Raw genomic sequence first — 26,312 nt, 5'->3', positions numbered from 1 at the left:
TTTCTGTCTTTTTGTTGAAGGTCTCACTGAGATCCTCCATTCTTTTCTCAAGTCCAGTAAGTATCTTTATGACCATTACTTTGATTTTTTTTTTAAATCAGGCATATTCTTGTCTTTGTTTCATTTAGCTCTATTGCGGTGGTTTTGTCTATTCTTTAATTTGTGACGTATTCCTCCATCTCCTCATTTTGTCTGTGTTTGTTTCTATGTATTAGGAAAAGCAGTTTTGTCTCCCAGATCTTGCAAGTAATGGTTTTATGAGGAAGAGATCCTGTGGTGCCCTGTAGCACAAGGTCCTCTGTTCACCAGAACCAGGCACTTCAGGGGTGTCTCCTGTGTGGATTTCATGTATCCTACTGTTGTGGCTAAGCCTTCTTTGCCTTCAGTCTAGTCAGCTGCAATGTCTCACTTTACCTGTTCTGGGCAAGATTTAGTCCCTCTGCTGTTAAAGGGCCAGCCAGGGGCCCCTGTGGGCTTGTAGTTGGGTAATGGGGCAGTCAGACTAAAGGCCTGCCCTCAGCCTATTTGTCAGGGGTGCAAAGTGACCCCAAACTGCAGGGCTCTCTCCCTGTGCTGCCTCCCGTGGGGTTTTTGTTGGTGGGTGGGGCTGGCAGTTAGACCAAAATACCTGCCCCCATACTGTCTGCTGGGGCTGCAAATGCACTGATCAACAGGGCGCTCTCTTTGCACTGCCAGTTATAAGTGACTGGGATGCAGTGTAGTTGGTGTGTGTGGTTATTTTCCCCTCTCATCAGGATAGGAGTCACCTTGGAGTGGTGTCAGTTCCTGTTGGGACTGCTTGCAGGATGAGATACAATAGGAGCCACTTTGAGGGGACTCCTGCAGAGTGGGGCAGGTTAGATGGGGTGAATCTGCGGAGAATGTGGGGGTGGGGTGCACAGCATCAATAAGATAGGTGGAGGGTATTGAAGCTGCTTTCCACAGGTATCTGGCTATCTAGGCTTGGGGTGGGGGTGGGTGCATGGGAAGAAATGGCACTTGTCAGCTCTTTTAGTCTTGGAGAATTCTCCTAATGATCTTTGCCCCTCTAGCATGCATTCTGAAATTAGTAAATAAATCTCCTTCCCGTATACCCCATGTGCTTTTCAAACTGCTGCTTCTGTGCTGTATCTAGGTGGGATTATTTGCTGTACTATCTCATTAATGGCAGGGACTCATTTTCTTGTCCCTCTCTACATCTCCCAGGGTGGAGCCTGCCAATTTTTAAAGTACCAGAGTTAAGCCCCACTGGTTGTAAAAAACTCATGAAGTTAAGCTCCAAAGGTTTTCAAAGCCAAGTGTTATGGGGACTTGTATTATTAGTGCAGGTCCCTTGTGCCTGGGGTGCCTGGTATGAGGTCTTCCCCATGCTTGTGGTGTCCCTCCCATTTGTGGTTGGTCTCACCAGGAGTTTGGTTCCCCACCACCTTTGCCACTCTGACCTTTTTTGATGTGACCTCCTCTGTATCATTAACTGTGGAAAGTCTATTCTGCCACTCTTTGGGTCATTTTCTGCTTTGGTTGCACTGATGTGGCTGTTATCTAGATATGTTCATTGGATCAAGTAAGCTTAGGATCCTCCTCTTCTGTTATCTTCCTAGAAGTCCTCCCATTTTTAAATAAATATTTTAAAATACTGTTAGTACAATCATCATTGCATATATAAGAATTATGATAAAGAATGTTTTCTAACTAGAAGTTTATTTTTTATTATGTTGCTTATGTAGTAACTTCAAGTATCTAAATGCATCTTCATAAGTAGCCTTGTCTTTATGGGGCCAGTTGCTATGAAAAGATTATTTTTTCGGTCAGAAGTAAAGTTTATTTAGTATTTGGGTTTTTAAAAAAAGATTTATTTATTATTTATTTGAGAGAGAGTGCATGAGTGGGAGGGAAGAGGGAGAGGGAGAGAGTGAATCTGAAGCAGACTCTGTGCTCAGTGCTGAGCCCCATGTGGGGCTCAATTGCACAACCCTGAGATCATGACCTGAACTGAAACCAAGAGTCAGATGCTCAACTGACTGTGCCACCCAGTTGCCCCATAGTATTTGTTTTAATACTAATTCTTGATATTGGATTATAAAATAAAATCTCTTTTTCTTCCTGCATATTCTTAGAATATGGTAGATCCTAAAAATGATTATTTTGTAGATGAAGATTCTGTCAGTGGAAAGTCTCTTTACATAGTGTAGGTCATAAGCTTCTGAGAATAACTTTGCATCTCAAGGAATCTTGGATCTAAGAGGAACCTAAGAAATAGGTAAGCTAGTCCCCCACCCCTTGTCTCTGTCTCTCTGTCTACACACACATACACACAGACACACACATACACACACACTCACACTTTATAGATAAGGCACTGAGGTCTGTATGGGCCATATTCTTTGCTTAAGGTAGCACAGGGAGTTATCATCAATCTCTGTCTTTTGCTTTATGTTCTGCTATTTTGTGATTTTAGGGAATATACATATAGTTCAAGGGTCCCCAACAGTTTTCCTGCTTTAAACACCTGTGGGTCTACCATAGTTTGAAATTATCACTACTAGTAAGTGCTTTATTTTAAAACATTTCCCCTTAAGAAAACCCTAAACAACAATTATGGTACTTGGAAAGGATGACCATAGCCATGAAGGTGGCATGATCACAGTACAAGTGTAGCTGGTCCCAGTTCTTCCCTGAAGAGGAGGAACCTGCAGGCCCTGGAGAAAGAAAGGATGGCCAAGATATGAAGCCCCAGAGGAGAAATACTTTAGACACACTCCATGGTTCCGGGCATGGTGGGCAGCCAGAGGGCAGCATGGGTGCATCAGACCCCTAGCCACAATCTAACACAAACTTTATCTCATTTATAACCTCATCACAAAAACCTGAGTAATGTAGATTTGGATTATGTAAAGAAATGGTTGGAGAGAAATGAATTTCATAGTGATTAGGGAAGCAAGCAATTAACTAAAAACTAGAAAAATAACAACAAACAATGAGGAACGGAGAAGCTCAAACCCTGAAATTAGCAAATTGAAAAACCAAACAAAAAAATGTACACAGAGTATCTTTAGTTATCAAATACTGTGTGCCCTTTTACTACTCATGCTTTCCCCAACCTCATTTGAATGTAGCGTATGTTTCTTCCTGAGACCGAATGAAGAGAAGCACCTAAATACATCACGGTAGATTACAAAAGATTGCTATTTTGAACAGCTGCTCTAAGTGTGTGATTTGTGATGTGCTACTGAACCACAACATCCCATCACTTTAAATGGTTGATTGATGACTTTAATGTACGTTTTCTCTATTTTAGACGATTTCATTAATTTCTAAAATGGCTTCTATAAACTATTAAACAACTAGTGAGAGGGTTCAGGATTGCTTTTCCAAATTACCAGTGACTTGTGTTTTCTTGTGTCAGTAGGTGTTTACTCCTGGATCCACTGAAAGAAAGCCTTCATCCTTTTGAAAGATAGAGGAACATAGCACATAAATATCTGGGCTCCGGGTTAAATTGCTGGAGTCATATCTGGCCCTTACTCCCTCTGAGCTTGTGTTATAATAATATCAGTCTCATTGGACTTTTCATTCAACAGATACTCATTGAAACCAACTATGTGCCGAGTAGTTTCTAGGCCCTGGGGACATGGAACAGACAAAATCCCCTGCTCACAAGGAGCTTATGTTCTAATGGAATAAGACAGAAAGTAGATATACACAAAATTCAGTAAACTACGTAGTATGTGTGAAGGTGTAACGTGCCATAGAGAAAAATAGAACAGTATAAAGCGGATGAAAGTTCTGGAGGAAGGGAGGGATGTGATTTTGAATAGGGTCATCATGGTAGGTGTCATTGAAAAGATAAATTTGAACAAAGATTTGAAGAAGGTGATGTCGAGAGCCACGCAGTTGTATGGGGGATGAGTATTCTAGGCAGAGGGAACAGGTAGCGGCAGAAAGGCTTTGAGATGGGGTCGTGCTTGGAAGGTTCGAAAAAAAAAAGAAAGGAGTCATTGTGGCTGGATCTCTCCAGTGAACAAGGTGGAGAGAGTAGATGATTCAAAGAGTCAGAGGGTGGTACAGTTGAGTAGGGCCAGTGGGCCATTGTAAGGTCTTTTGCCCTGAGTAGAATGGTATTGCATAGTAGTATAGAATGTTTTGAGCAGAAGAATGGCAAGGAACCCCTTTTTAAAAGGATCACTTTGGCCTCTGTGTTGAGAATTGATGTTAGGGGGACAAGTGTGGAAACAGAGACCAGAGTAAGTGATAACAATACAAATAAGAGATAACCATGGCTTGGATCAATGTGGTAGTCATGGGGGTGATAAAAAGATGTTGAATTTTATTTAATTAAATTAATTAATGTATTTTTTAAAAAGATTTTATCTTTAAGCAATTCCTACCCAACATGCAGTTTGAACCTACAATCCGGAGATCAAGAGTTGCATGGTCCACCGACTGAGCCAGCCAGGCACCCCAAGATGTTGAATTTTAAATACATTTTATTTTATTTTAAAGATTTATTTACTTGAGAGAGAGAGAGAGAATGTGTGCATGAGTTGGGGGAGGGGAAGAGAGGTAGAGAGAGAATCTCCAGCAGACTCCCCACTGAGCATGGAGACTGGTGTGGGGCTCGATCTCACCACCCTGAGATCATGACCTGAGCCAAAACCAAGAGTCGGACACTTAACCGACTGAGCCACCCAGGTGCCCTGAATTTTAAATACATCTTAGAGAGTAGTGGCAATAGCATTTGTTCATGATTGGATGTGGAGTGTGTGTGAGAGGGACAACTCAAGGATTTTGGCTAAAGCACTTGGAAATATGGAATTGCTACTAATTGAAGAGGGGAAAACTGTGGTGGAGCAGGTTTTAAGGAGGAGATCACAAGTTCAGTTTTGGCATATTAAATTTGAGATGCCCATTAGATACATCCAAGTGGAGAGAGTGAGTTGTCAAAAACATTTGAGTCTGGGATTAGGGAAATAGGTCCAAGCTGGAGATCACTCTAGGAGTTGTCAGAATGTAGTAGAATTCAAAGCTGTGAGATTACTATTACAAAGAGTTTGGGATCTGGAATCAGACTACTTGGTACTACCACTTATTAGCTGAGTAACTTTGGGAAAGCTACTTTGCTTCTCTGTGACTCATTCTATCTGCCTGTAAAATGAGAAGAATCATAGTAACTACTTCATGGAGTTAAAATAAAAATTTACAACAAAATCACTAATACCTGTAAAACACTTCTTAGAACATATACTCAATCAATGTTAACTGTTAATTTTCAGTGCAACTATTCTCTATATCTACTAGGACATCACAAATACTTGCCCAGACTCATGTGATTAATGTAGCAATACAGCTTTTTACCCCGTGATGTTATGTTTTTGGTTTGGGTTGGTTAATTGGTACTAATTCCCCTGAGTTGGTTTTGCTTCCAGAATTAAACTGGCCTTGATATTTGTTATTTGCTCTTCCTCAGTTGTTGATACATTTTGAAAGCCTGTATATATTTTAATATGTGTTACTTGTTCCAAAAAAAGTCTTAACGAGTTTCTTCAGTGCTGGTTTCCTTTGCTTTTCTCAGTGCTCAGCAGAGGAGCAGTCAGGTTCACAAGAAAAACACAATTGGAAATCAGGTAGGAATTTTAAAAATAATCAGTGCATGCATGCCCCAAAGAATTTGAACTCAGTCGCTTGATTATTTTTTAATGCAAATTAATCATGTGCAAATTTTGCTGAAAATGCAGCCTTTTGTTTTGTTTTTGCTTGTAAGGTTTTTGGAGTGCATTGCATTTTTTTTCTCTTTTATGCATTTAACTTTGTCGATTTATTTTAAATAACTTTTCTGCTATTTGCTCTGCTTTTCAAAATTGCCTCCTTGTGTCCTACTTTGCTTGCTTATGTTACCCCTAAATTTGATTTAACATCGAATCTGTGAGTCAGTTCAAGGTTAAAATATGGTGAGTAGTTGCATGAGCTCCTGGTGCTGCTGACTAGTTCACACATTTGCACAGCTTGGTAACAGTGAAGGGACAGCTCATAAAGAAGGCAGGTGTTGGATTTAATCTCTGCCACACCAAATTCCTGTTGGTGAATGAAGATGTTAATTCCTAAGAAGATCTGATCTCTTGAGTTTTTGTGTTTTGGGCTGACCGGCTGTCTCTGACTAATAGCGCTCTGCAGAGATTGCATTAACTCTGACAGTTTGCTGTTTCTTTTATGTTTTATGTGATAATGAATATTTGCATTGTTATTTCTTTTCAAGTCAAAACAATGATGATTTTATAGTTTTTTTTAAAATTCAGAGGTACAATTATTGAACAAATTGAAACCTCTGCTCTAGAAATTTTTCCATTGTTTTGAAAGGAGAAGAGGTAATAACAGACTTTATTTTAAAAACTTTTTTCTGAACTAAAGCATATAATTCTTTGCTATTTCAGGGAACCAATCTTCCGCCTTCAAGGCAAATTGTACGAGCTAAGTTCTGTAAGCTTTACTGTTGCTTTTTCATTTAGCTTCCCAAGGGCACAGTTTGTCTTTAACTGATTAACTCAACTAGCGCTTGCTACTAATTTTTTTAAACTTAGGTTGTCTTGTCCGTAACACTGTATCATTGAAATAAAAATCCTCTTAAGAGGGTTCATCCCTTCACTGCTAATAACTTGCTGTGATTGAAAGGTATGAACTAGTAAACTCTAAAATGCTGTAATAATAAACCCTTAACACTGTGGGTGCTTTGATATTTCTCTAATTTTAATGGGCCTTAAAATAATTAAAATCATTAATGATCTTCATCTCTGTCCCTTTATGCTATGTTGTTACAAGGTGTAAGCCTTTCTCTACAACTTGTATGATAATATTTCCAATAAATGTAGTTGGTGCTTCTAAAAGGTGGGTGAATATTAAACATCTGATTTTGATGTATTTGTTGATAAGCCTACTCAATTACAATTATTTGTATTTATTAAAAAAATAAAACAAAACCCAAATTACATCAATTGCTATCTTACATGGCTTTAAAGTTAAATCTTTTAAAATCAGATACTATATCTTCACTTTATGGAAGTGTAAAGATACTGTCAAATTACTGGCATAGGCATTAAAAAAACCCAAAAAAGCAAAAAACATTACACTCTCATTTTTACCACAGATGAAGCAGCCTTAAAGTCTTTCTTCCAATCGTGCTCAAGTTGAGAATGAGATTGGAGCATGGGCCAATTATTTGCCTCATGATGTTTTGGAAGAAACAGTCTTTGAAACTAGACATTCCTGGGTTCAAATTCTGCTCTGTCATTTAGTAGCCATGTGACCTGGAACAAATTGAACCTGAGTTTGCTCAGTTGTATGATGAGAAGAATGAAAATGTATCTGTAGGATGATTGTGAGAATCAGAAATAATTTACATAATGAGGTTTGTAGCTGGGTACTGGTACTTATGGGTACTGGTACTTATGCCTTGCAAACAGTATTTACCTTGCTCTCAGCAGGTAGGTGCTGTTCTTGAAACTTTTGGGAGAAAAAATATAAAATATAAGAGAATTAAAGTTATAAAATGAGAACCATGAAACATTTGGGAAAATTAGAAGGTATGGCAAATTATTCTGAAGATTGCAATGCCCAGATTAAGGCTTGATGTGTAACGGATTTATTTATAAAACTTTCCTCATGGTCAGAAGCTTTAGCTCATAGAAGTTTATACTTATTGGAAAAGCAATAGTATAGTGGCATAAATGCATATTTTAAATCAGATCTGAAAGGAAATTCAGAACAGTTTTTAATTATATATTGCTTCCAAATGCTGAAATAATGCTAATTGTATTTCTGTGACTTTACTTTTGCTGAGTACTTCAAAGCCCACACATTATGTAAGTCTTAAAATTCAAGATAATAGAATTGGGTGAGTCTTATAATAGAATACAGATCCCTACCGAAAACCCTTGGGGCCAGATGTGCCTTTCACGTCAGAACTTTTTGGATTTTGGAAAAAAAGTATATTGCATACATCATATATTACCCAATGTTCCTGTGGGGTCAGAGGCAACACCCATTAATTAAACATGTTATGTTTCTGCAGTAAAACAAATGAACAGTCACACTAAGTATATTAAATGAGAGATAAACATTTTCATGTTGGGTTAGATTTTGGTGCAAAATTTTTGTTTTGTTTGTTTTATTCACTTTTAATTTTTTTAGACGGGGGCGGGGGAGAGGTCGGGGAAGGGCAAAGGGAGCGGGAGAGAGAAAATGTTAAGCAGGTTCCAGGCCCAGCTCAGAGCCTGACTCAGGGCTCAATCTCAGGACCCTGAGGTCATGACCTGAGTCGAAATCAAGAGTCGGCGACTTAACTGACTGAGCCCCCCAGGTGCCCCTATTTGTTTGTTTTAAAACAAAAATCTTTTACTTCGCAAGTAAGAGGTTATGAACCTGAATATCTTATATTACAGGATCAAATTCAGTAATTACATGCAATACAGTATATTTTAGGGAATTTTTTATTGTTTTTTGCAGCTTAGCAGGAATGAACTATAATTACTGAAACAATTTTCTTTATGAATCTGAATGTCTGAGGTTGATTTGAATTTGTATAAAAAGTTTTTGCCTATTAAGAAGCTCAAAGCCGGGGACCCTTGGAGCCTAGTCTGTTAACTGATGCTGACTTTTATGGTTGGCGGGGCTGAAATACCCTGTACTATCCCTATAGGTGGTTCATCCATTCTGATATTCCCTTAGGGCTCCTGGTTGTAGGAGACTCTGCCATACAGAGTCTGCTCTGAAATATTTTGGAAGGAATTAAGGAAAGCAAAACTTCTCTTTAAAGACAATCCCATTCATTTTTGGCTGCCTAGAAGTTTGTCAGCTTGAAAGTTCTACAATTGGTGTCAACATTTGCCCCAAAGAATGTGAGCACACAATTAGTTGAAAGTTGCACCGCCCAGTAATTTAAATGTAACCTTCATTCATCCCTTCACTTATCAAATATGTATTCAAAACCTAAGAGTATGAAAAACTGTGGTAGATGTTTAGAACAGGATGATGAATACATCATGGGTCCTGTCCTCGGGGACCTCACAGCCCAGTGGGGATGATGGTAAGTAAGCAAATTGAAGTCCGCCTCCTTTTTCAAGGCTAGCTCCTTCTAATCCTTCAGGTCTCTGAAATGTCACTTCTGGGATAGACTGGCCCTGACCATCAGATCTAAAATCATGTTCCCTCCCTAATGTCTTGATATTATCTACTATCTTCTTACCTTGTTTATTTATTTTTTCATCTTCCTTTACTAAGACCTAAGCTCCATTAAAGCTATTTATTTTTTATGTGTGTGATGCAGAAAGCCATGGGGTATCACTGCAAGGTTTTAAGCACAATCATAACATTTTAGCAAGATCATTCTGCCTATAGGTGAGAGGTTCTGAAGGGCGGACAAGGTTAGAAAAAGGAGACGAGTGAGCTGGCTATCGCAGACAAGAGATTGTGATGACCTGGGCATGGCTGTTTGTGCTGGATTTGAGGAGAAGCGATGCATTCAGGAGGGTTTGTGATGAACCGGATGTTGAGGAGAGGGCTGGGCATGGTCAGCAACGCTGTTTAGATACCTGATTTAGGCACAGGTGATATAGTGGTGCTCTTCATGAAGAAACAAATATAGTGAGAAACTCAGATTTGGATTCAGTTAGGAAGGGTAGATATGTTGCGTATGAGTCACCGTGGGAGACAGGAGTAAAAATGTCCACAGGGATGTTGAATAAAAGTGTCTAGAGTTGAGGAGAGACAGAGAACTATTTATTCCAAAGGTAGTAGGGAGCCATTGAAGGGTTTCCAATTGGGAAGGGATATCATTTGACTTGTATGGTGGAAAGATCCATGTGTCAGTCACATGGGATGATTTGGAGGAGTAAAACTAGAGATGTGGAAATTAGTGAAGATGTTTTTGAAGTACTTCAGGTAAAATACAAATGTTGGTAAGCAACAGGTATGTAGAAGGGGACAGATCCAAAATACATTTAGAAGGTGGGAAGAGTTATAAACAGTTGTGGAGTTGGGAGGAGGGTTATCTTTCCAGGCTATGGCTAAGGGGATCCACTGACAAAGGGAATGCAGGAGAAGGAGAAGCAGATTTCAGGGGAGATGGGAGAAGGTGGTGATTTCAGTTTCAGATACATTTTTTGTGCCTATTGAGATGTCAGTAGAGTTGAGGTTCAAGACTTGTCTAGACTGGAGATATGTTTTACAGCCGTCAATATATACATGGTAGTTGAAGTCAAGGGAGAATATGAAATTGCCTCCAAGGGTAAAAGCATGGAAGAAAATACAGGATTTAAAGGATAATGGAGAAATAAGAGTTGGGTCAGAATGAGGAACTGAAAAAGGAGTCTCAGAAGTGAAAGAGAGGTAGGAAAACTTGGAGAGTAGTAGTACAGTGAGAGCCAAGGGAAGAGATTATTTCAAGGAGGGAATGGCTAATTAGTAATAGATGTTTCCTAGAGTTCAAGAGACACTGAGGAAGTTGTCAAAATACGTGGAGTGGTAGAAGGTCCTGTGTGATACTGGGGATCACCTGAGGCTGCACTAGTCCTTTTGGTCTCGTGAATTACTCTTCTACTCTACAGCTAGAAGGTAGCATTACTCTTGTACCTTACAGCTCAAAGGTCGCATAAAACTGAGAAACCAGACAATGGAATTGATATCCTGAGCTGGGTTTTTTCCAGGGAAGCAGCAAATAAAATCAAGAGAACAGAAGGGCTAAAGTTTTGAAAAGAGAGGTTGAAATAAAGGATTGTATAATCTCATATGAATAGTTTCGATTGATGTATTAGGACATTAGTCAGGACAGGTCTACCAAGTAACAAGCAACCCCAGAATTTCAGTAGCTTAGTATAATAACAATTTAATTCAATGAAGGCCATTCCAGTGAAGCTGGTGGCAGTGGGGGGGGACTTCCCTGCTTTACATGATCAGTCATGGACTTTAGAACCCTCTTTGTTCTTCCAGCAGATGGGAAAGAGAAAGAAGCTTGAGTGAGGGAAGTGTTTAAGGACCAGCCTGGAAGTGTCACACATGTTTTGCATTCCTGTTCCATTGATTGACCAGAACTCAGTCATTTCGCCTCACCTAATTACAGGGGAAACAGAAAAATACAATCTGAACTTGTGCCCAGGGTAAAGAAAAGACAAAAGATGGTGTTGACTAAAAACTGAAAGGAAATGAGCAAGCCAGAGCACTGGGGAGTTTACTGAACTTGGAGAAGAAGCGTATAGTAGTCCCCTTTTATCTGTGGGGGATACATTCCAAGACCCCCAGTGAATGCCTGAAATGTGGGTAGTACCAACCCCTACATATATGTTTTTTTCCATACATACATACCTGTGATAAAGTTTAATTTATAAATTAGGCACAGCAAGAGATTAACAATAATAACTAATAATAAATTAGAACAATTATAGCAATATACTGTAATAAAAGTCGTGTGGATGTGGTCTCTCTCAGAATACCTTATACTGTAGTCATCCTTCTCGTGCTGACAAGGGATGATAAAATGCCTATGTGATGAGAAGTGAGGTGAACAACACAGGCACTCTGGTGTGGCGTTGGGGTACTACTGACCTTGTGATGATAAGTCAGACGGAGGATCGTCTGCTTCTGGGCTACAGTTGACAGCGGGTAACCAAAACCACAGAAAGTGAAACCTCAGATAAGAGAGGACTTAACATACCAGGATGAAGGGGAAAATGTGATAGGGTTGGAGGTTGAAGTCAGTGAGTGGGACATTGTATCTCAAGGTGGGCAAGAGAATGCATGTCCCCTGAAGGTCAGAGACGTTATTAGAATGAGAAGGAACAGACACCAGAGGAAGGGAATGACAAATGATAACTGCAGATATTTGTAGAACATTGTTTGTCCTCAGAAGGTGTGTGTGGCTGAAGAGAAATGGGGATGAAATTTCATGGATTTAAGGTGTAGGATATATTGAAGCCAGGAGGATTACATTGCTGATAATCTATTCTTTTAGTTATAAGAATCTAGGGCAGGAAGACACAGCTGACATGCTCATTGGCCCAGACTGCATCCAATTAGGAAGTATTCAGGAAGAATTGTACAATTAGGAAGATTTTTTCTTTACACAGGGAGCAGAGCAGGTGCTTGCAGGAGCCTGAATATCAGGGTACCTCCCAGTCCTGGGCTTCTTGTCTGTTTTGTTTTCCATCAATGTGCCTTCTACTGCTAACTTTAGACTGGAGTCTGAAATTTAGCTTTCCCAAACTTAGAAGTCTCCAGACAACTGGATTCCCAAACTTGAATTGTTGTCTGCAAGCAGAAGATGACAGCTATCAGCCCCTAGGGGATTTCCTGCTTTGAATCCAGCAGAAATAAATGAATCTTCCTCCAGAGGTTTCAGAAAAACTCCCGAGGTTCTCTCTGAACAGGCTTGGATCTGCGCTCATTTCCGAACCAATTACTGTGGCCTGAGAATGAAGTGTTCTGATTGGCCTAGGCCGGGTCACGTGGGCTGAGACGTGGGGCTGGGCTGGGCTCCTCTGACAATAGTCGGAGCTATTGTTGGAAGAAGAGAGAATAGACACTGGAGGATGTGTGTCAGAGGTGATGGCTACAGGTACTTTGTTGAGCACTGTTTGTCTTCACCACAATTTAATTTGGATGATAGGACTCTTAGGTATATTGTCTTAAAGGAATAGAACATGGTTAATACTGCATTATTAAAACCCTGTGGTTCACTTTTACTGATTAATGATTTTTTTCCAGTTCATCCTCTGACTTTCTCTTCCCCTCCTCTTCCTCTTTCTTTCTTTCAAAAACAAAACAAAACAAAACAAAAAAAAAAACCCAACCAAAAACCAAAAAAACAGCACCATTTCTATTGACTATATTCAGCTGAGAGGTAGCATAGTACATTGGTTCTTCAGAGCTGGAATTCGGAAGCCACTGTGTGGCCAGGAGCAAATTGTTTAACTTCCTGTTCCTCAGGTTTCTAAATAAGGTGATAAAAATAGTAACTGCTTCATGAAGCTTTTGTAAGTATTAAATGAGATAATACAAGTTAGGTACCTACAACAGGGCCTGGCTGATAGTAAGCCCTATATAAAGTACTTGTTATTGTTGTTGTTGTTGCTGTATGTTTGTATTACTCTTTAGTGTTCAAGAAAGATAGTAAGATAATTGCTTTTATTTTCTAATTGAGCCTTCCCTTCCCTTGGAAGTGGGAAGATTGCTACAAAGAAACAATGAATTCTGCATATCCATAATTTTTGAGGACAGCTTTCTGAATACAGAACAAGAAAAATACCCTCCACCCCAATATTCTAATAAGCAGTTTAATGTATTTTTAAATAGATATTATAAATTTTTAGGACTACTTAGCACTTCTTTATCAAGTTCTTTTAATTGAAAGTACATTAAAAAACATTATTTGTAGGAAGAATTAAATTTTTGCTCTCTCTATTGATCTTCAAGGTTGCCAGTTTTAATGAAAACTCTGTCAATGTTATACTGGTGTTTTAGTGCTTTGTTGTTGTGTTTTTAGAAGAAATAACTCAATAATTAAAAATTATCAAAGATTTGTGGCAAGATATTCCTTAAAGAATGTATGATGCTTATTTTTATTTTTATACATTACCTAGATGCCCCTTATCAGCAAAGAAATGTAAATATAATTTTTATTAGATATAGTGGATTGCATTTCAGGAAACATTTCTAAAATCGTACAGTTCAAGTCAGTGGGAATATACCTTGTCAGGCCAATATGTGCATATATCACAACTGTTTTAGCGTGTATCATATGTGTAAAATGAGATCTGTCGTTACTAGCTGTGCTTCTTTCCTGTCAGGAGAGCATAGTGTTGTTTGTTGCCACTTAGTCTGATATTTAAATTTTTAAGTTTATAAACTAATTCTGAGACTGCCATTTTCTTTGGTGTATTAGTTTTCTAGGGCTGCTGCAACAAAGAACCATAAACTGAGTGACAGAAAACAAGAGAAATGTATTCTCTCCTGGTTCTGGAAGGCTAGAAGTCTGAAATCAAAGTGTCTTTAGGGTCATGTTCCCTGTGAAGGTTCTAGAGAATCTTTCTTGCCTCTTCCTGGCTGCTGGCGGCTCCTGGCATTCTTTGGTTTGTGGCAGGATGACTCCAGTCTGCACCTCCATCTTCTTATGGCTTCCTACCCTCTGTGTGTGTCTGTTTCTGTGCCCTCTCCTCTTCTAGGGACACCAGGCATTGGATCTGGAGCCCCACTCTAATCCAGCATGGCCTCACCTTAACTAATTACATCTGCAAAAACCCTATTTCCAAATAAAGTCACATTCCGAGGTTCCAGAGGGATGTGAATTTTGGGAGACAGTAGTCAACTCACTACACTTTGGCCACTTGCAGATTTTCTTTTCTTCTTCTTCTTTTTTTTAAATGGCTGATTATAATAATATTTTATGTGGAATTTAGCCGTACAGGATGCTGATGCACTTTAATGGTTTATTAAACCAAGAATTATAAATTGGACCATTGGAGCTTTAAAAGCTATTTTCTTTATTATTCTGTTTTGAGAAAATAATAACCTTGTATTATTGAGATAAGACAGTGCTATTCTATCCTTCTTCATGGTGCCATTAAAATATCATTTTGATTAATTGGGTTTTTTTTTTTTAAGGATTGCTTCTTGAGAATTTATCTATTTTTCTCTAAAGTTTGTTGCATACAAATAATTCATCATGAGGGGAAAAAAGGAAACATTGAACACTTTTAAGTGATAATATACAAACTCCCTTTTTCCTCATTTCATCTTCTGCCTTGGCTAATCTTCTCCCCAGTGTTAACCCCACCCCTCAAGAGAGGGCAGGAGTGCAGGGGAGGGCAGAGAGGAAACCAACAGACAGATGAATATGGCGTGGAGCTATAAATCCATCTTAAGATTTGGGAATTTGCATTTTCAAAATCTACCGAGTAGGAAAGTTGTATTTACTAAAAAAAAGTAAAGGGATGAATGGCTGTCCACTTTTATCAGTTCTCTAGAAATTGTGATAGTTAACATGGATTAGTTACAGTGTTTTAGGTTTGGTTTTAGCTACTTCATGCATTAACTCATTAACTGCTCCCAACAACCCTGTGAGGTAGGTGCTCTGATTATCTCCGTCTTAATCTCCGTTTTACAGATAAGGAAGCTGAGGCAGGGAGAGACCAAGTAATGTGTCCAGTGTTACAGTTTCTAAATGACAGCATCAGGATTCAAATCCAGGCAGTTTGATTCTACTCTTTGTTCTCTTAATTGTAGTGTTTAGCCACTGTTTCTAACAGGTTGTAACTTGCATCAAGAATCTCACTCGTCCAATTATAGCAAGTCACATCACTTAAATCCATTCACTGTTAATTTTATTTATTCCTTAAATTTGTTCTTAATCTAAAGCTGATTGATCCTAAACAGAGTGAATTTAGGTTTGTATAAATTAATCTGATTGTGGCAGTCAGTTTGGGCTGCTGTAACAAAATACCATAGACTGGGTGACTTAAACAGCAAACATTTATTTTTCACAGTTCTGGGGACTAGAGTTCTGAGGCCAAGGTGCCATTGTGGTCAAGTTCTTGGTGAGGACCCTCTTCCTGGTTATGTTCTCACATGGCCTTCCTTGGTACACCAAGGGAGATGGATAGATCCTGTGTCTCCTCCTCTTTTTTTTTTTTTTTCTCCAATTTAGGCTCCATGCCCAATGTTGGGCTTGAACTCATGGCCCTGAGATCAAGAGTCACATGCTCTACCAACTGAGCCAGCCAGGTGCCCCTCTCCTCCTCTTTTTATAAGGGTATTAATACCATTATGGGGGCTCTACCCTCATGACCTCGTCTTAACCCTAATTACCTCCTAAAGGCCCCATCTCCTAATACCATCCCATCGGAGGTTATAGTTTCAATATATATATTTTGGGGGAATACTAATGTTCACTTCATAACACTGATTAACAATGAAAAACTCTAATAGCTGTTAGAATGTGTTTCCTCTTTTCCTTCAATTCAATGAAAATGAGGGGCCAATCAATAGCTTATAAAATATAATCATTTTTATTTTAATAAAATAGAGAATGGAATCTGTGAAAGCCACACTTAGTGAAATATATGGTGTGCTAATTTGTTCTGCATCTTTTAAAATCTGGACTTTTATTTGGAATAGCATTTAATGTATGGCTCATAATTTTTTCCAGAAAATACACAGATATCCTTCCTGTATTTTTACAGCCAAGTTACATCTTAATTGAAAGTTTAGGGCTTAAAATCGGTGAGGAGAAAAACCTATCTACTCAAAATTACCCTGAAAAATGTCTTCAATGGGCAGAATCTCGCCCCGCATTTCAGCTGTGGTCTTTTCTTGGGGCGGTAGAAGCTTCGTCTTGTTTCTCCAGGGAAAAGGGCACCTGAGCAGACTAAGTGCTTCTCCTCTTTCCTCTCTACCGCTAGCTGTCTTATAGCTACCCCTTCCCTCCCTGCTTCCCCTTTTTTCCTCCCTCTCTTTTGTCCTCTGCCTTTCTCTACCCCCCCCTTTTTTTAAACAAAGCATGATGTGTTTGATTCCCAGTAAGTTAAATGCCTGATTGATTTGGATTCTCTGGAATTTTTATAACATTTAAACATTTTATTTTCTCTCACTATTATTTTATTAGCCACCGTAATTTTGGATCTGAATGTTCCCCTGAATTAACAGATAAATGACATCTTAGTGTCTTCCTGTTTATGACTACTTTCAGTGTTTATGGACATTGGGATTGTATCATTTCCTTGGTTCTGAATGAGTAGCTCTCCCTGTTTTCGTTTCCATTGCTTTAATCTCCATTCCACATCTCAGAGAAGTTTCCACTTTATTTTCCTACACAGGCACCTAAATGGTAGAGGGGTTCTACAAGGGTTGCTACTTCAGCCAACACCAGAAGTTGCTGGTTTTCTTCCTCAGCCAAGCCTGTGATAGCCCCGCACTGGCCACCCTGCCCTCCCACTCTCTATCCCTTACTGCTCCTGATTTCAGGCCTGGGGAGCACCAGTGCTTAGCTCCTGATGTCCCACCCCCGTCTACTATGGCTTCATTGCAGTAAGGTTGCTCACATTCCCATCCCTCACCAGTTAGCTCATCATCTGGTCTCTTGGCCACAGAGACTTCTTAAGTAGTTCGTCAGCACAGAGCTCTTACTCTAAAATTACAGAAATTGCCCCTCAAATGTTTTTTGTTGTTGTTCAAGCCTTCCCTTATGTGCACTATATAGCTAACTTATTTTTTTTAATTTATTTATTTATTTGAGAGAGAGCATGTGCAGGAGAGGGACAAAGGGAGAGAGAGAATCGCAAGCAGACTCCCTGCTGAGCGTGGAGCCCAACATGAGGCTTGATCTCAGGACCCCAAGATCATGACCTGAGCTGAAATCAACAGTCAGGCACTTAACTGACTGAGCCACCCAGGTGCCCCTATAGCTAATTTAGCACAAAGTTTCAATGTAGTATATGATTTTGAAGCTATAATTTTCATTTGTTACACAAGAAATATATTATGAACACATATTCATTGTGAAAAAATTACGTAATGCTGGTCAAGTAGATACAGCCTTGATTCTCACCCCATCCCACTCACCTCCATAGTTATAACCTCTTTTATCATTTTAGAGTACATATACGTACATATGTATATACCCAAACACACACACACACACACACACACACACACACACACACACACAGAGTTTGTGATTTAAAAAGTGATCACAAATATTTTACACTATAGTTATAAGCTCCACAAAGGCAAGGACTTTTGTCTCTTTTGTTCATGGATGGATCTGTAACACTTAGAACCTGCCGTATAGGAGATGCTTAGCAAATATATTTGAACTTACTTTATCCACTGAATGATATGTCTTAGAGATTTGTCCATGTAAATACACAGAGAGAAGACAACTAAACTACTTTTACGGGTATATAGTGTTATTGTACACTTGATCTTAGCCAAAAGGCCGGGAACCAATTATAGTGTTATTGTACATTGCGCAATGTAGATGTGCCATTCTTAATTTAATGATCCCCCTGAGGATAGGATTGTTTTGTTTCCAGTTTTTCCTAAAACAGCTGAACCAGTTTATAGACCCTACAACTATATATGTGAGAACCTGACTTTCCAGCACTGGATAATTATATTTTATATAATTTTGGATAAGTTGATGAAAACAATAATACATTACTTTGGTTTGCATTTCACTTATTACAAGTTATAAGTTATACAGCATTTAAAACATTTAAGAGACCGGGCTGGCTCATTCGGGAGAGCATGTGACTCTTGATCTTGGGGTTGTGAGTTTGAGCCCCACGTTCGGTGTCGACATTACTTAAAAATAAAAAATCTCAGGCGCCTGGGTGGCTCAGTCAGTTTAGCGGCTGCCTTTGGCTCAGGTCCCGATGCCAGCGTCTTGGGATCAAGTCCCACATCGGGCTCCTTGCTCAGCGGGGAGCCTGCTTCTCCCTCTGCCTGCTGCTCCTCCTGCTGTACTCGCTCTCTTTCTCTCTCTCTCTCTCTGTCAAATAAATAAATAAATAAAAATCTTTTTAAAAATTATAAAAATCTTTTAAAAAATAAGTAAATGAGATATTTAAGAGACATTTATATCCCTTCTATGAAATGTCTGCTGTGTCTCTTTGCCCATTTTGAAGGGACTGTTACATTATTTTCTTACTGGTTTTAGGATTTTTTTTTTAATAGGCTGGATATTGTGTATTACATATGGTGCAAATATTTTCTGCTTGTCTGTCACTTGACTTTAACTTTATTGTATATTGTGAAACAAAAAGTTATAATTTTGACCTAGACAAATTTTTCAATTTTTGCAGCATTTATATTTTATCTTGCTTATACTTTCTTCTGATAGTTTTATAGGTTTTTTTTAATTTAGCTATATGAAAATGAAATTATTTTCCTGCTGTCCACATACTTCTGTCCTTTAAACCTCAGTCATTTATGTCTATAATTTACTAGTGAGAGAAATATTTTTCATGTGTATTGACCACTAGTATTCTTTTTTCTGAATGAACTGTTCATGCCTTTGCTTATATTCTCTTTGAAATTTTTTATACTTTTTTGATTCATAACAGAATTTTTATATAATTATGATATTGATCATTTGTTGTTTTGTTAACAAGTGTTTTTCCCATTAAGTTTTGTTATGTTTGATTTTACTTACAAGGCTTTTGAGGTAAAGTTTTAAACATATTTTGTAGTAATATCTATTGCTCTTTTTCTCTAATTTTTTTTTCTACTGCATTTATGTTTAGGAAGGTGGTATCCACCTCAAGAACAGTTAAATATTTACCCGTGTATTTATAGCATTTTCATGAAGCCATTATTGACATTTGTCTCTGTAATCCATTTGGGATTTATCACAGCAGAAGGTAAGGCACTAATTTGGGGAGCAGAGTGTAGTGTTAAGAGCATGATGGATTCTGAAGCCTGACTGTCAGGCTTCAGTATTTGGCTCTGCCACTTGCCAGCCATAGGCAAGCTACTCAATGGCTCTCTGTGCCTTAGTTTCCTCATTTGCAAAAGGGATGTGATTATTGTATCTACCTCTTAGAGGTAAGGTGGTTAAATGCATTTGTTTATGTAAAGCACTGAGAACAGTGATTATTGGCAGTGACAATAATAATAAATAATTATTGTTAAATTTTATTCCAGAGGAGCAAATATCCAAACATAATTGTTTGAATGATCTATCCCATCACTGTTAGATTTGTACTTGCTCGATCATATAATAATGTCAACAATAATAGTAATAATCATAGCAGCTCATATTTCTTGAAAGCTTCCTCTGTGGCTAGGTACTACACTAAATGCGTTCCTTACATTTCTGCAACAATCATACAAATTAGGTTCCATTCTTTCTTCCATTTTATAAATGATGTGACCGAAGCTCAGAAAAGTTAACTAGTCCACCCTAGGTCATACAGTGGATAAATGGCAGAATCCTGACTTCAGTCCAGGTCATGGATGAACTCTTATCCTAGGATCTGTATCTGGGTTTTGTATCCGGTCCCAACATTTGTTGATTTTTGTACAGTGACCCACTTTTAAATTATTGCAGCTGTCTAATACATTTTAATGTCTGTTAGGTCATTTCCTTTCATTACTCCTCTTTTTCAAAAATGTATTTAGATAACTCATTCTTCCAGTTGAAGATTAAAATCTTGTCATATTCCAACTACAATTCTATTTGAATTTTGATAAGATATTTGTAAAGACCACAAATTAATATGGGAAGAAGTCATATTTTTTTCACATTCTTTTATTCTGTCCAATCAGATGATGATTCCTTCAGTTTATTATAATTTCCTATTTTTCCCTTAATATAAGTAAATTCACATTTATTGTTAAAATATAAAATAACTTGGAAATACCATTATGTTATAATATGAAAGGGGTGTTTTTTAAGTACACGTTCCAATTATTTATTACAATGTGAAACTATTGATTTTTAAGCACTTATTTTGTATTAGTGGAATTGACTGGTTTCTCTAATAGTTTTTCACTTAATTATAATTTTTATCTTACCTGTTTGTAATGGGAATGTTTTTATTTAATGGGAATGTTTTATTTAATAGAAATGAACGTTTATTACCATTTGATGTTGGCTTTTAGTTTAAAATATATTTATTGTGATAAAGAAGTTAGTCTATTCCTCTGTATCTGACATTCTCGCTCAGAAATGAGCGTTTAATTGAGATGATTACGCTCTTACATATTGAACAAATTATGTATTTGTTATATTGATAGATTTACTAACCATCCTTGCTTTCCTCGTATAAATCCTATTTGGTCATTAGGGGGTGATTCTCTTGCCATTGAATTAGTTTTCCTGTTATTTAATTGAAGATTAGTATATTTTGCCTATGACATAAAGTTATTCTTTATAAAAATAAATAAATATATTTATAAATTAATGACAGAGAAGACAAATGAATATGCAATACTATTGAAATTCCTACTGAAAGAGAAATGTCACAGAAATTGAGGAGTAAAGGATATTGGGTGTCTTATTCCTGATCATCTCAATTTGCTTGATAAAACAGGAGGCTGGGGTATTTGCTGACCACCTGGGAGTGAGAGTTACATGGGAGCCTTAAGGAGATGGTGAAATTCAGTGTCGTTACCAAGGGAAATTGTTAAGAGAAGTGAAAGAACTTTCAGCCATTGTCCAGTTTACATGCTGAGACTCTAGTGTAGAGACGCTAAATTCTGCATTTGTTATACTGAGAGAACCCCAGTTCCTTCAATTTAGCAAATTAAGAGATTAGCAAAAGACAAATTAGACAGCTTCAGTGACTACAAAAGGTGTCATGGGATATTTTTTTGTTAGTCATGAAGTCCACGTTCTATACCTGAATGTCCTTTGGAAAGGATGTCACTGGTTCACTCTCACAGTGAAAATAGAAGGAAGCTGAGAAATTTTTGTATATATTTCCGATAGAGCTCTTTTGTTATTTTTGTTCATTGCTTCCCATATTGAAATCAAATCCACCCAACATAAGCATGTCCCCAATTCACCATGACCAAGGCAAATTGTGGTTTCTGTCCTCAAAGCACGAATCTTTACATACTCAATGCATAACATTTCAGAACCTTTCCTGAGTCAGAATGTTTAGCTCAGGATCCTCAAAATACAGACATCTTTACATTCTTAAGATATTTCACCCAAGTGAATGCTCAGATACATATTCATAGAAAGGAAAGCTCATGTTGACCATGTCCGTTAGGTAGGGGAGGATCTGGAGGTCAGCCTGTGGGCTCTCTTCTGGGGATCACTGCAGATTTGCTTTACCTTGAGGCTCATTGTTAAGGCATCTAAATGTCAGAGCATTAATCCCAGCATTAGTGTAAATTGCCAGGACATTTTATCATTATTTTTAAAATTTTGTTTTGTAATGGGATAATCCCATTTGAGAACAGTTTTATTTTTTTTCCTCAAGAAAGTATATATCTCCTAATCTTAGGGTCTCATATTTCCCAGATTGTAGCTATACATGTCAGTTCAAAATTCTGTTTGCCATAAATCCCTCATCCCTTCATGGAGTCCCTCTTTATCTTCTCTCTGCAGACATTTATTTCAGTGAGCAGGTCTCTCATAGCTTCTGTGGAATCATATTAACTTTCCCTTGGGAGTAGTTTGGATGTGATTGTGATTTTTTTTTCATACTGAAATTTCATCTTTACATGAAGTCAGTGGACATAGGTTTAGTAGTACACATTGGTCTCTCATGTGTAGTTTGACTTATGTGAAAGGCCAGAGCAATTCCGAACATGAACATGGCATAACTTTGTTTGTTTATATATTTAAAGAACAGGGAGTGTTTCAATTCACTGTCTTCTAATGATGCTAATATTTAGCATTTATTGAGTGCTTTTAGGGCCTAAGCCTTAAAACCAAGGTTTCTACATAGATTGTCTCATCGAATACTTTCAAGAGCTTTATGAAAGTTTGGTTATCATTGTCCCCGTTTGATGGATGAGTAATGGAGTGCTGGGTTTTTACTCTGACATTATATTATGAAAATTGCCAAATATACAGAAGAGCTGGAAAGATAGTACTGTGAATGACCATATATACTTACTATCTCTAGATTAGGCAGTGGTTAACTTTTGGTCATTTTTGCTGTATGTGTGTGTGTGTGTGTGTGTGTGTGTGTGTGTGTGTGTGTGTGTGTGTGTGTTTGCTATTTGAAAGTAAGTTGCAGGCATCATGACAGTTCATCTCTAAATACTTCAGCTGCATTTCTTAAGAAAAAGGTCATTCTGCTTTGTGTGCACACCACCCTTTTCTCACCTAAGAAAATTAGTGGTAATTTCTAATACTATCTATTGTCCTTGTGATTTAATTGCAGTACTCCTAATAGTTTGAAAGAGTTAATGCTGATCTCATATTTATCTGAAAAATCCTCAAAAGACCAATGTGGTTTATTGCCTAGCAATATATATTCCCTAATTATGTAAGTGCAGAAAAGACTTTTCAGAGGTGGTCTCTCTCTCTCTTTTTTAAGATTTTATTTATTTATTTGACGAGAGAGAGAGTGAGAGCAAGCATAAGTGAGCACAATCGGGGAATATCAGAGGGAGAGGTAGAGGGAGAAGCAGTCTCCCTGCTGACTAGGGAGCCCAATGCAGGCCTCGAGCCCAGGACCCCAGGATCATGACCTGAGCTGAAGGCAGATGCTTAACCAACGGAACCACCCAGGCATCCCTCAGAGGTGATCTCTAAAACAAAATGTAGACATACAGAATTTTCACGAAACTAAGAAATAAAATATCTTATCCCTAAATTTACTATGACATTTTTTTGATTCAGCAACCAACCCATTCCCCACCTCAGAGAATTCCATTAGGTTGAATTTTATGGGTTGAATGTTCCATCTCCACGAAGTGAGTGTCCTAGTTTCATAATTGAACCTGAGTTCCTCGAAGCTTTGCACTATGCTTTCGCCTCACCAAATAATTGGCTGAATTTTTTGTCCTGATTTCTGGTGAAGTTATTTACACTCTTAGCCGGTGATGAATGCTCCTGGGGCTAGATTATTTGATGTGCTGCCTTTTATATTGTCTGAATGGAGCACTACTTGGGAAGAGTGCACATAAATAAAAATGACCTTGGGAAATATAAATATGAATATGAAATTCAGTCATCATCATAATGTAAGTCATTTCTAATGCCTGTGATTATTCTTTGTTTGCAACATAACATGACTTCTTTATCTATGGAGTTCTACCACCTCCAGCTCCTTTTGCAAGTTTTAATTCAAGTCCTTATTGACTTTTTATAATTGTCTTTTCTGAGTAAGCACTAACATAAAACGTTAGTATAATAGTAAGTCACTTTATTGTTTCCTGCCCCAGTCTACTAAAAATGATCTTCTTAATTAAGGTAAGAAAAGTTGTAGCATGCATTTGTGCTCTCAGTTTATTTCTCTTCAAAAATCTTTAGCTTCTCCAGCAAGTCTGGTCTTCCTGTTGACCTGCTGTAAAGAGGAGGAGGGGAAAAGGAAAAGAAGGATTTGTTTTTGAGAACTCAACTATCTATAAATGACTTCCTCTTGTTTGGTACATCCACTTGCAGGGTTTCATTTTCAAACGCCTGGTTGCAGAATCCACGTCCTGGAGGAAGGAACCGTGTCATCCTTCACTTATCCTGTGCACAAAGCTCGATCACTGCTCCGAATATTATCTCCTATCGCTTCTGGCATTTCTTGTACTTCTCCTCTTCCTGAAGTTCATAATTCATGTCACTGATTTCCGGTGCATACGGAGTCAGATTTAGAAATATGAGACAATTTTAAAATTACAGATGCAAAGCCTAGCTGTTTGAGCCAACATCTGCAACTAGTTTACAGGATTAAGCAAAATAGCTGCTCTGGATGACTGATATTTACCAGGGCCTCTCCATTTTCCATCAGAAATCAAAATGACTGTTACTTATATGTTCTTCGGTTTTCAGTACAAGTCAGGATTTCATCTGTTAGATACCTCATTTTATTAAGTTCTCTCACAGAGTATCTTCAATTCAGCCAATTTTCAATTAGCCATAATTAAGGAGATCAAGAAGAATATGGGTTAATTAAAATCCACAAGTAATTAAAACACTTTAACCAGATTCGAACACTCGCCTAAAACTTTTTGCAGAAATTACAAACAAGTAAAACATCTGATGTGGTTTTGCTTTGTTTTGTTTTGTTTTGGTGAAAACAAAAAAATCTGAACATGTCACTCCCTTGCTTACAACCACTCAAAAGTAATTCTTTACTTTTAGGATAAAGACCAACTTTAGCATCCATTTATCTGTTGTCTACTCGTAGCTCCTTCTCTTGCCCCTAGTACTCCCGAATTCTGTGCTGCAGCAACAGTGACCTTCAGTCAGTGCCCTCAGTGGTTCAGACTCTATTCCACCTGGGGCTTTTGATGTACTCTTTCCTGTTCCTGGAACATCTTTCCCATATTTTGCCTGAATAACATCTTCTCGTTGTCCTTAGTTTAAACATCACTCCCTCAGGAGTAACCATCCCTGACTTTGACACTATTTTCAGCTCTCTCCTATATGTTCCCATAAGAACATGTACCTTTCTCACTCAGTGTCTGTGTATTTCCTTGTTTAATCTCCTTCACTTGCCCTTCAGCTCTGAGATCAGAGATAGTAGTTGCCATTTTCTCTGCTAAATTATCAGTGTCTCGCTTAGAGCCTGCTCATGATAGCTGTCCAAAAAAATAACTGTTGAATGAAAGGAAAAGTTACATATTTTAAAAATCTAGAAGTAACTGGCCAGGTATGTAAATTGCCTATAGAATAATGACATAAACTGTGAGGTTGACATTCAGGAGGGAACATCTAGAATACATTAAAACTGCTCATTAACTTTGAATGTTTCTTTTTGTCATCCAGAGGGGAAAAATGGATCTTAAGTTGTAGTCGTTACTCACAGTTGTCATTTCAGGCTTGCCTATAGTGACTACTCAAGTTTCCCACCTAAATACGTCACCAGAAAAATAATGGAAACGATTTAAACTTGATTAACATTTAGAGCTATGCAGCCAATTATAAATTGTATTTGGACTCCAGCAGGTGCTGTTGTCATCTGAGATAGAAGAGTTCTTCATTTATCATTCTTGACCTTTATTCAGTAGATGTCTTCCAGACTGTATAGTATGCCTGCTATGTGTTTACAAAAAGCCCTTGGTGTTGGTACTGCCCCTGGTTTAGAGCCATTGTACCCATAACTTATTGACTAACCCATGATCTAGGGAAAGTATAATTATTCCAAAGGAGCAAAAAGCCCAATTACGTGACTGGGCCGACTAGAGTGGGTCTGCTCCTTGGTGAGCTGTAGACATTGACTATCCCAGGTGGAGTTGCCTCCCAAGATTATTTTGATTGTACAAACAAGGATATCATGGAAGAGTAATGTCCAAAGCCATGACTCCCCCAACAAGGGAAAAAGGAGTCCTTTTCTTAAGGTTTAGGATGAATATCCAGAGGGGTATTTTAACATTATAATGAGGCTGGGGTAACTGTTGGGCACTTCTGGCACTTTCTGATTTATCTGCACAGGCATCATCCTCAAATATTTCTTCTTCTGTTCTAGCAGTTCATTAGTTAGATTCTAAAAGGTGAGATTGACAATTAGGCAGAAGCTTCCAGGAGTTTAGTTTCTAAAAGGTGAGATTGACACTTAGGCCGAAGCTTCTTCTAGAAGCTCCCTGAATTCCGGGGGTCAGGCTGGTGATAGTCTGTACTTCACAATAATTCCTATGATTTATTGAACATTTGC

At 38.1% G+C, this 26,312-nt stretch overlaps 1 protein-coding gene across 6 annotated transcripts in view; it reads left to right on the top strand.

Annotated features, from left to right (window-relative positions):
- Positions 1 to 26,312, top strand: part of DNM3 (dynamin 3) — a 524,707-nt gene that overhangs the window by 233,878 nt on the left and 264,517 nt on the right. For 5 of the 6 annotated variants that reach the window (XM_087858849.1, XM_045814069.2, XM_087858852.1 and 2 more), the window contains 2 exons: positions 5,573 to 5,624; positions 6,429 to 6,458. In XM_087858849.1, the coding sequence (XP_087714975.1) occupies positions 5,573 to 5,624; positions 6,429 to 6,458 (82 nt within the window). The remainder of the gene's footprint in view (positions 1 to 5,572; positions 5,625 to 6,428; positions 6,459 to 26,312) is intronic. The other variant, XM_045814085.2, reaches the window with a different exon arrangement.

Source organism: Ursus americanus, chromosome 2 (genome assembly GCF_024610735.1).
Source record: "Ursus americanus isolate L20-20 chromosome 2, mUrsAme1.1.p, whole genome shotgun sequence".
Taxonomy (NCBI): domain Eukaryota; kingdom Metazoa; phylum Chordata; class Mammalia; order Carnivora; family Ursidae; genus Ursus; species Ursus americanus.
This window is presented reverse-complemented; position numbering and strand designations above follow the sequence as displayed.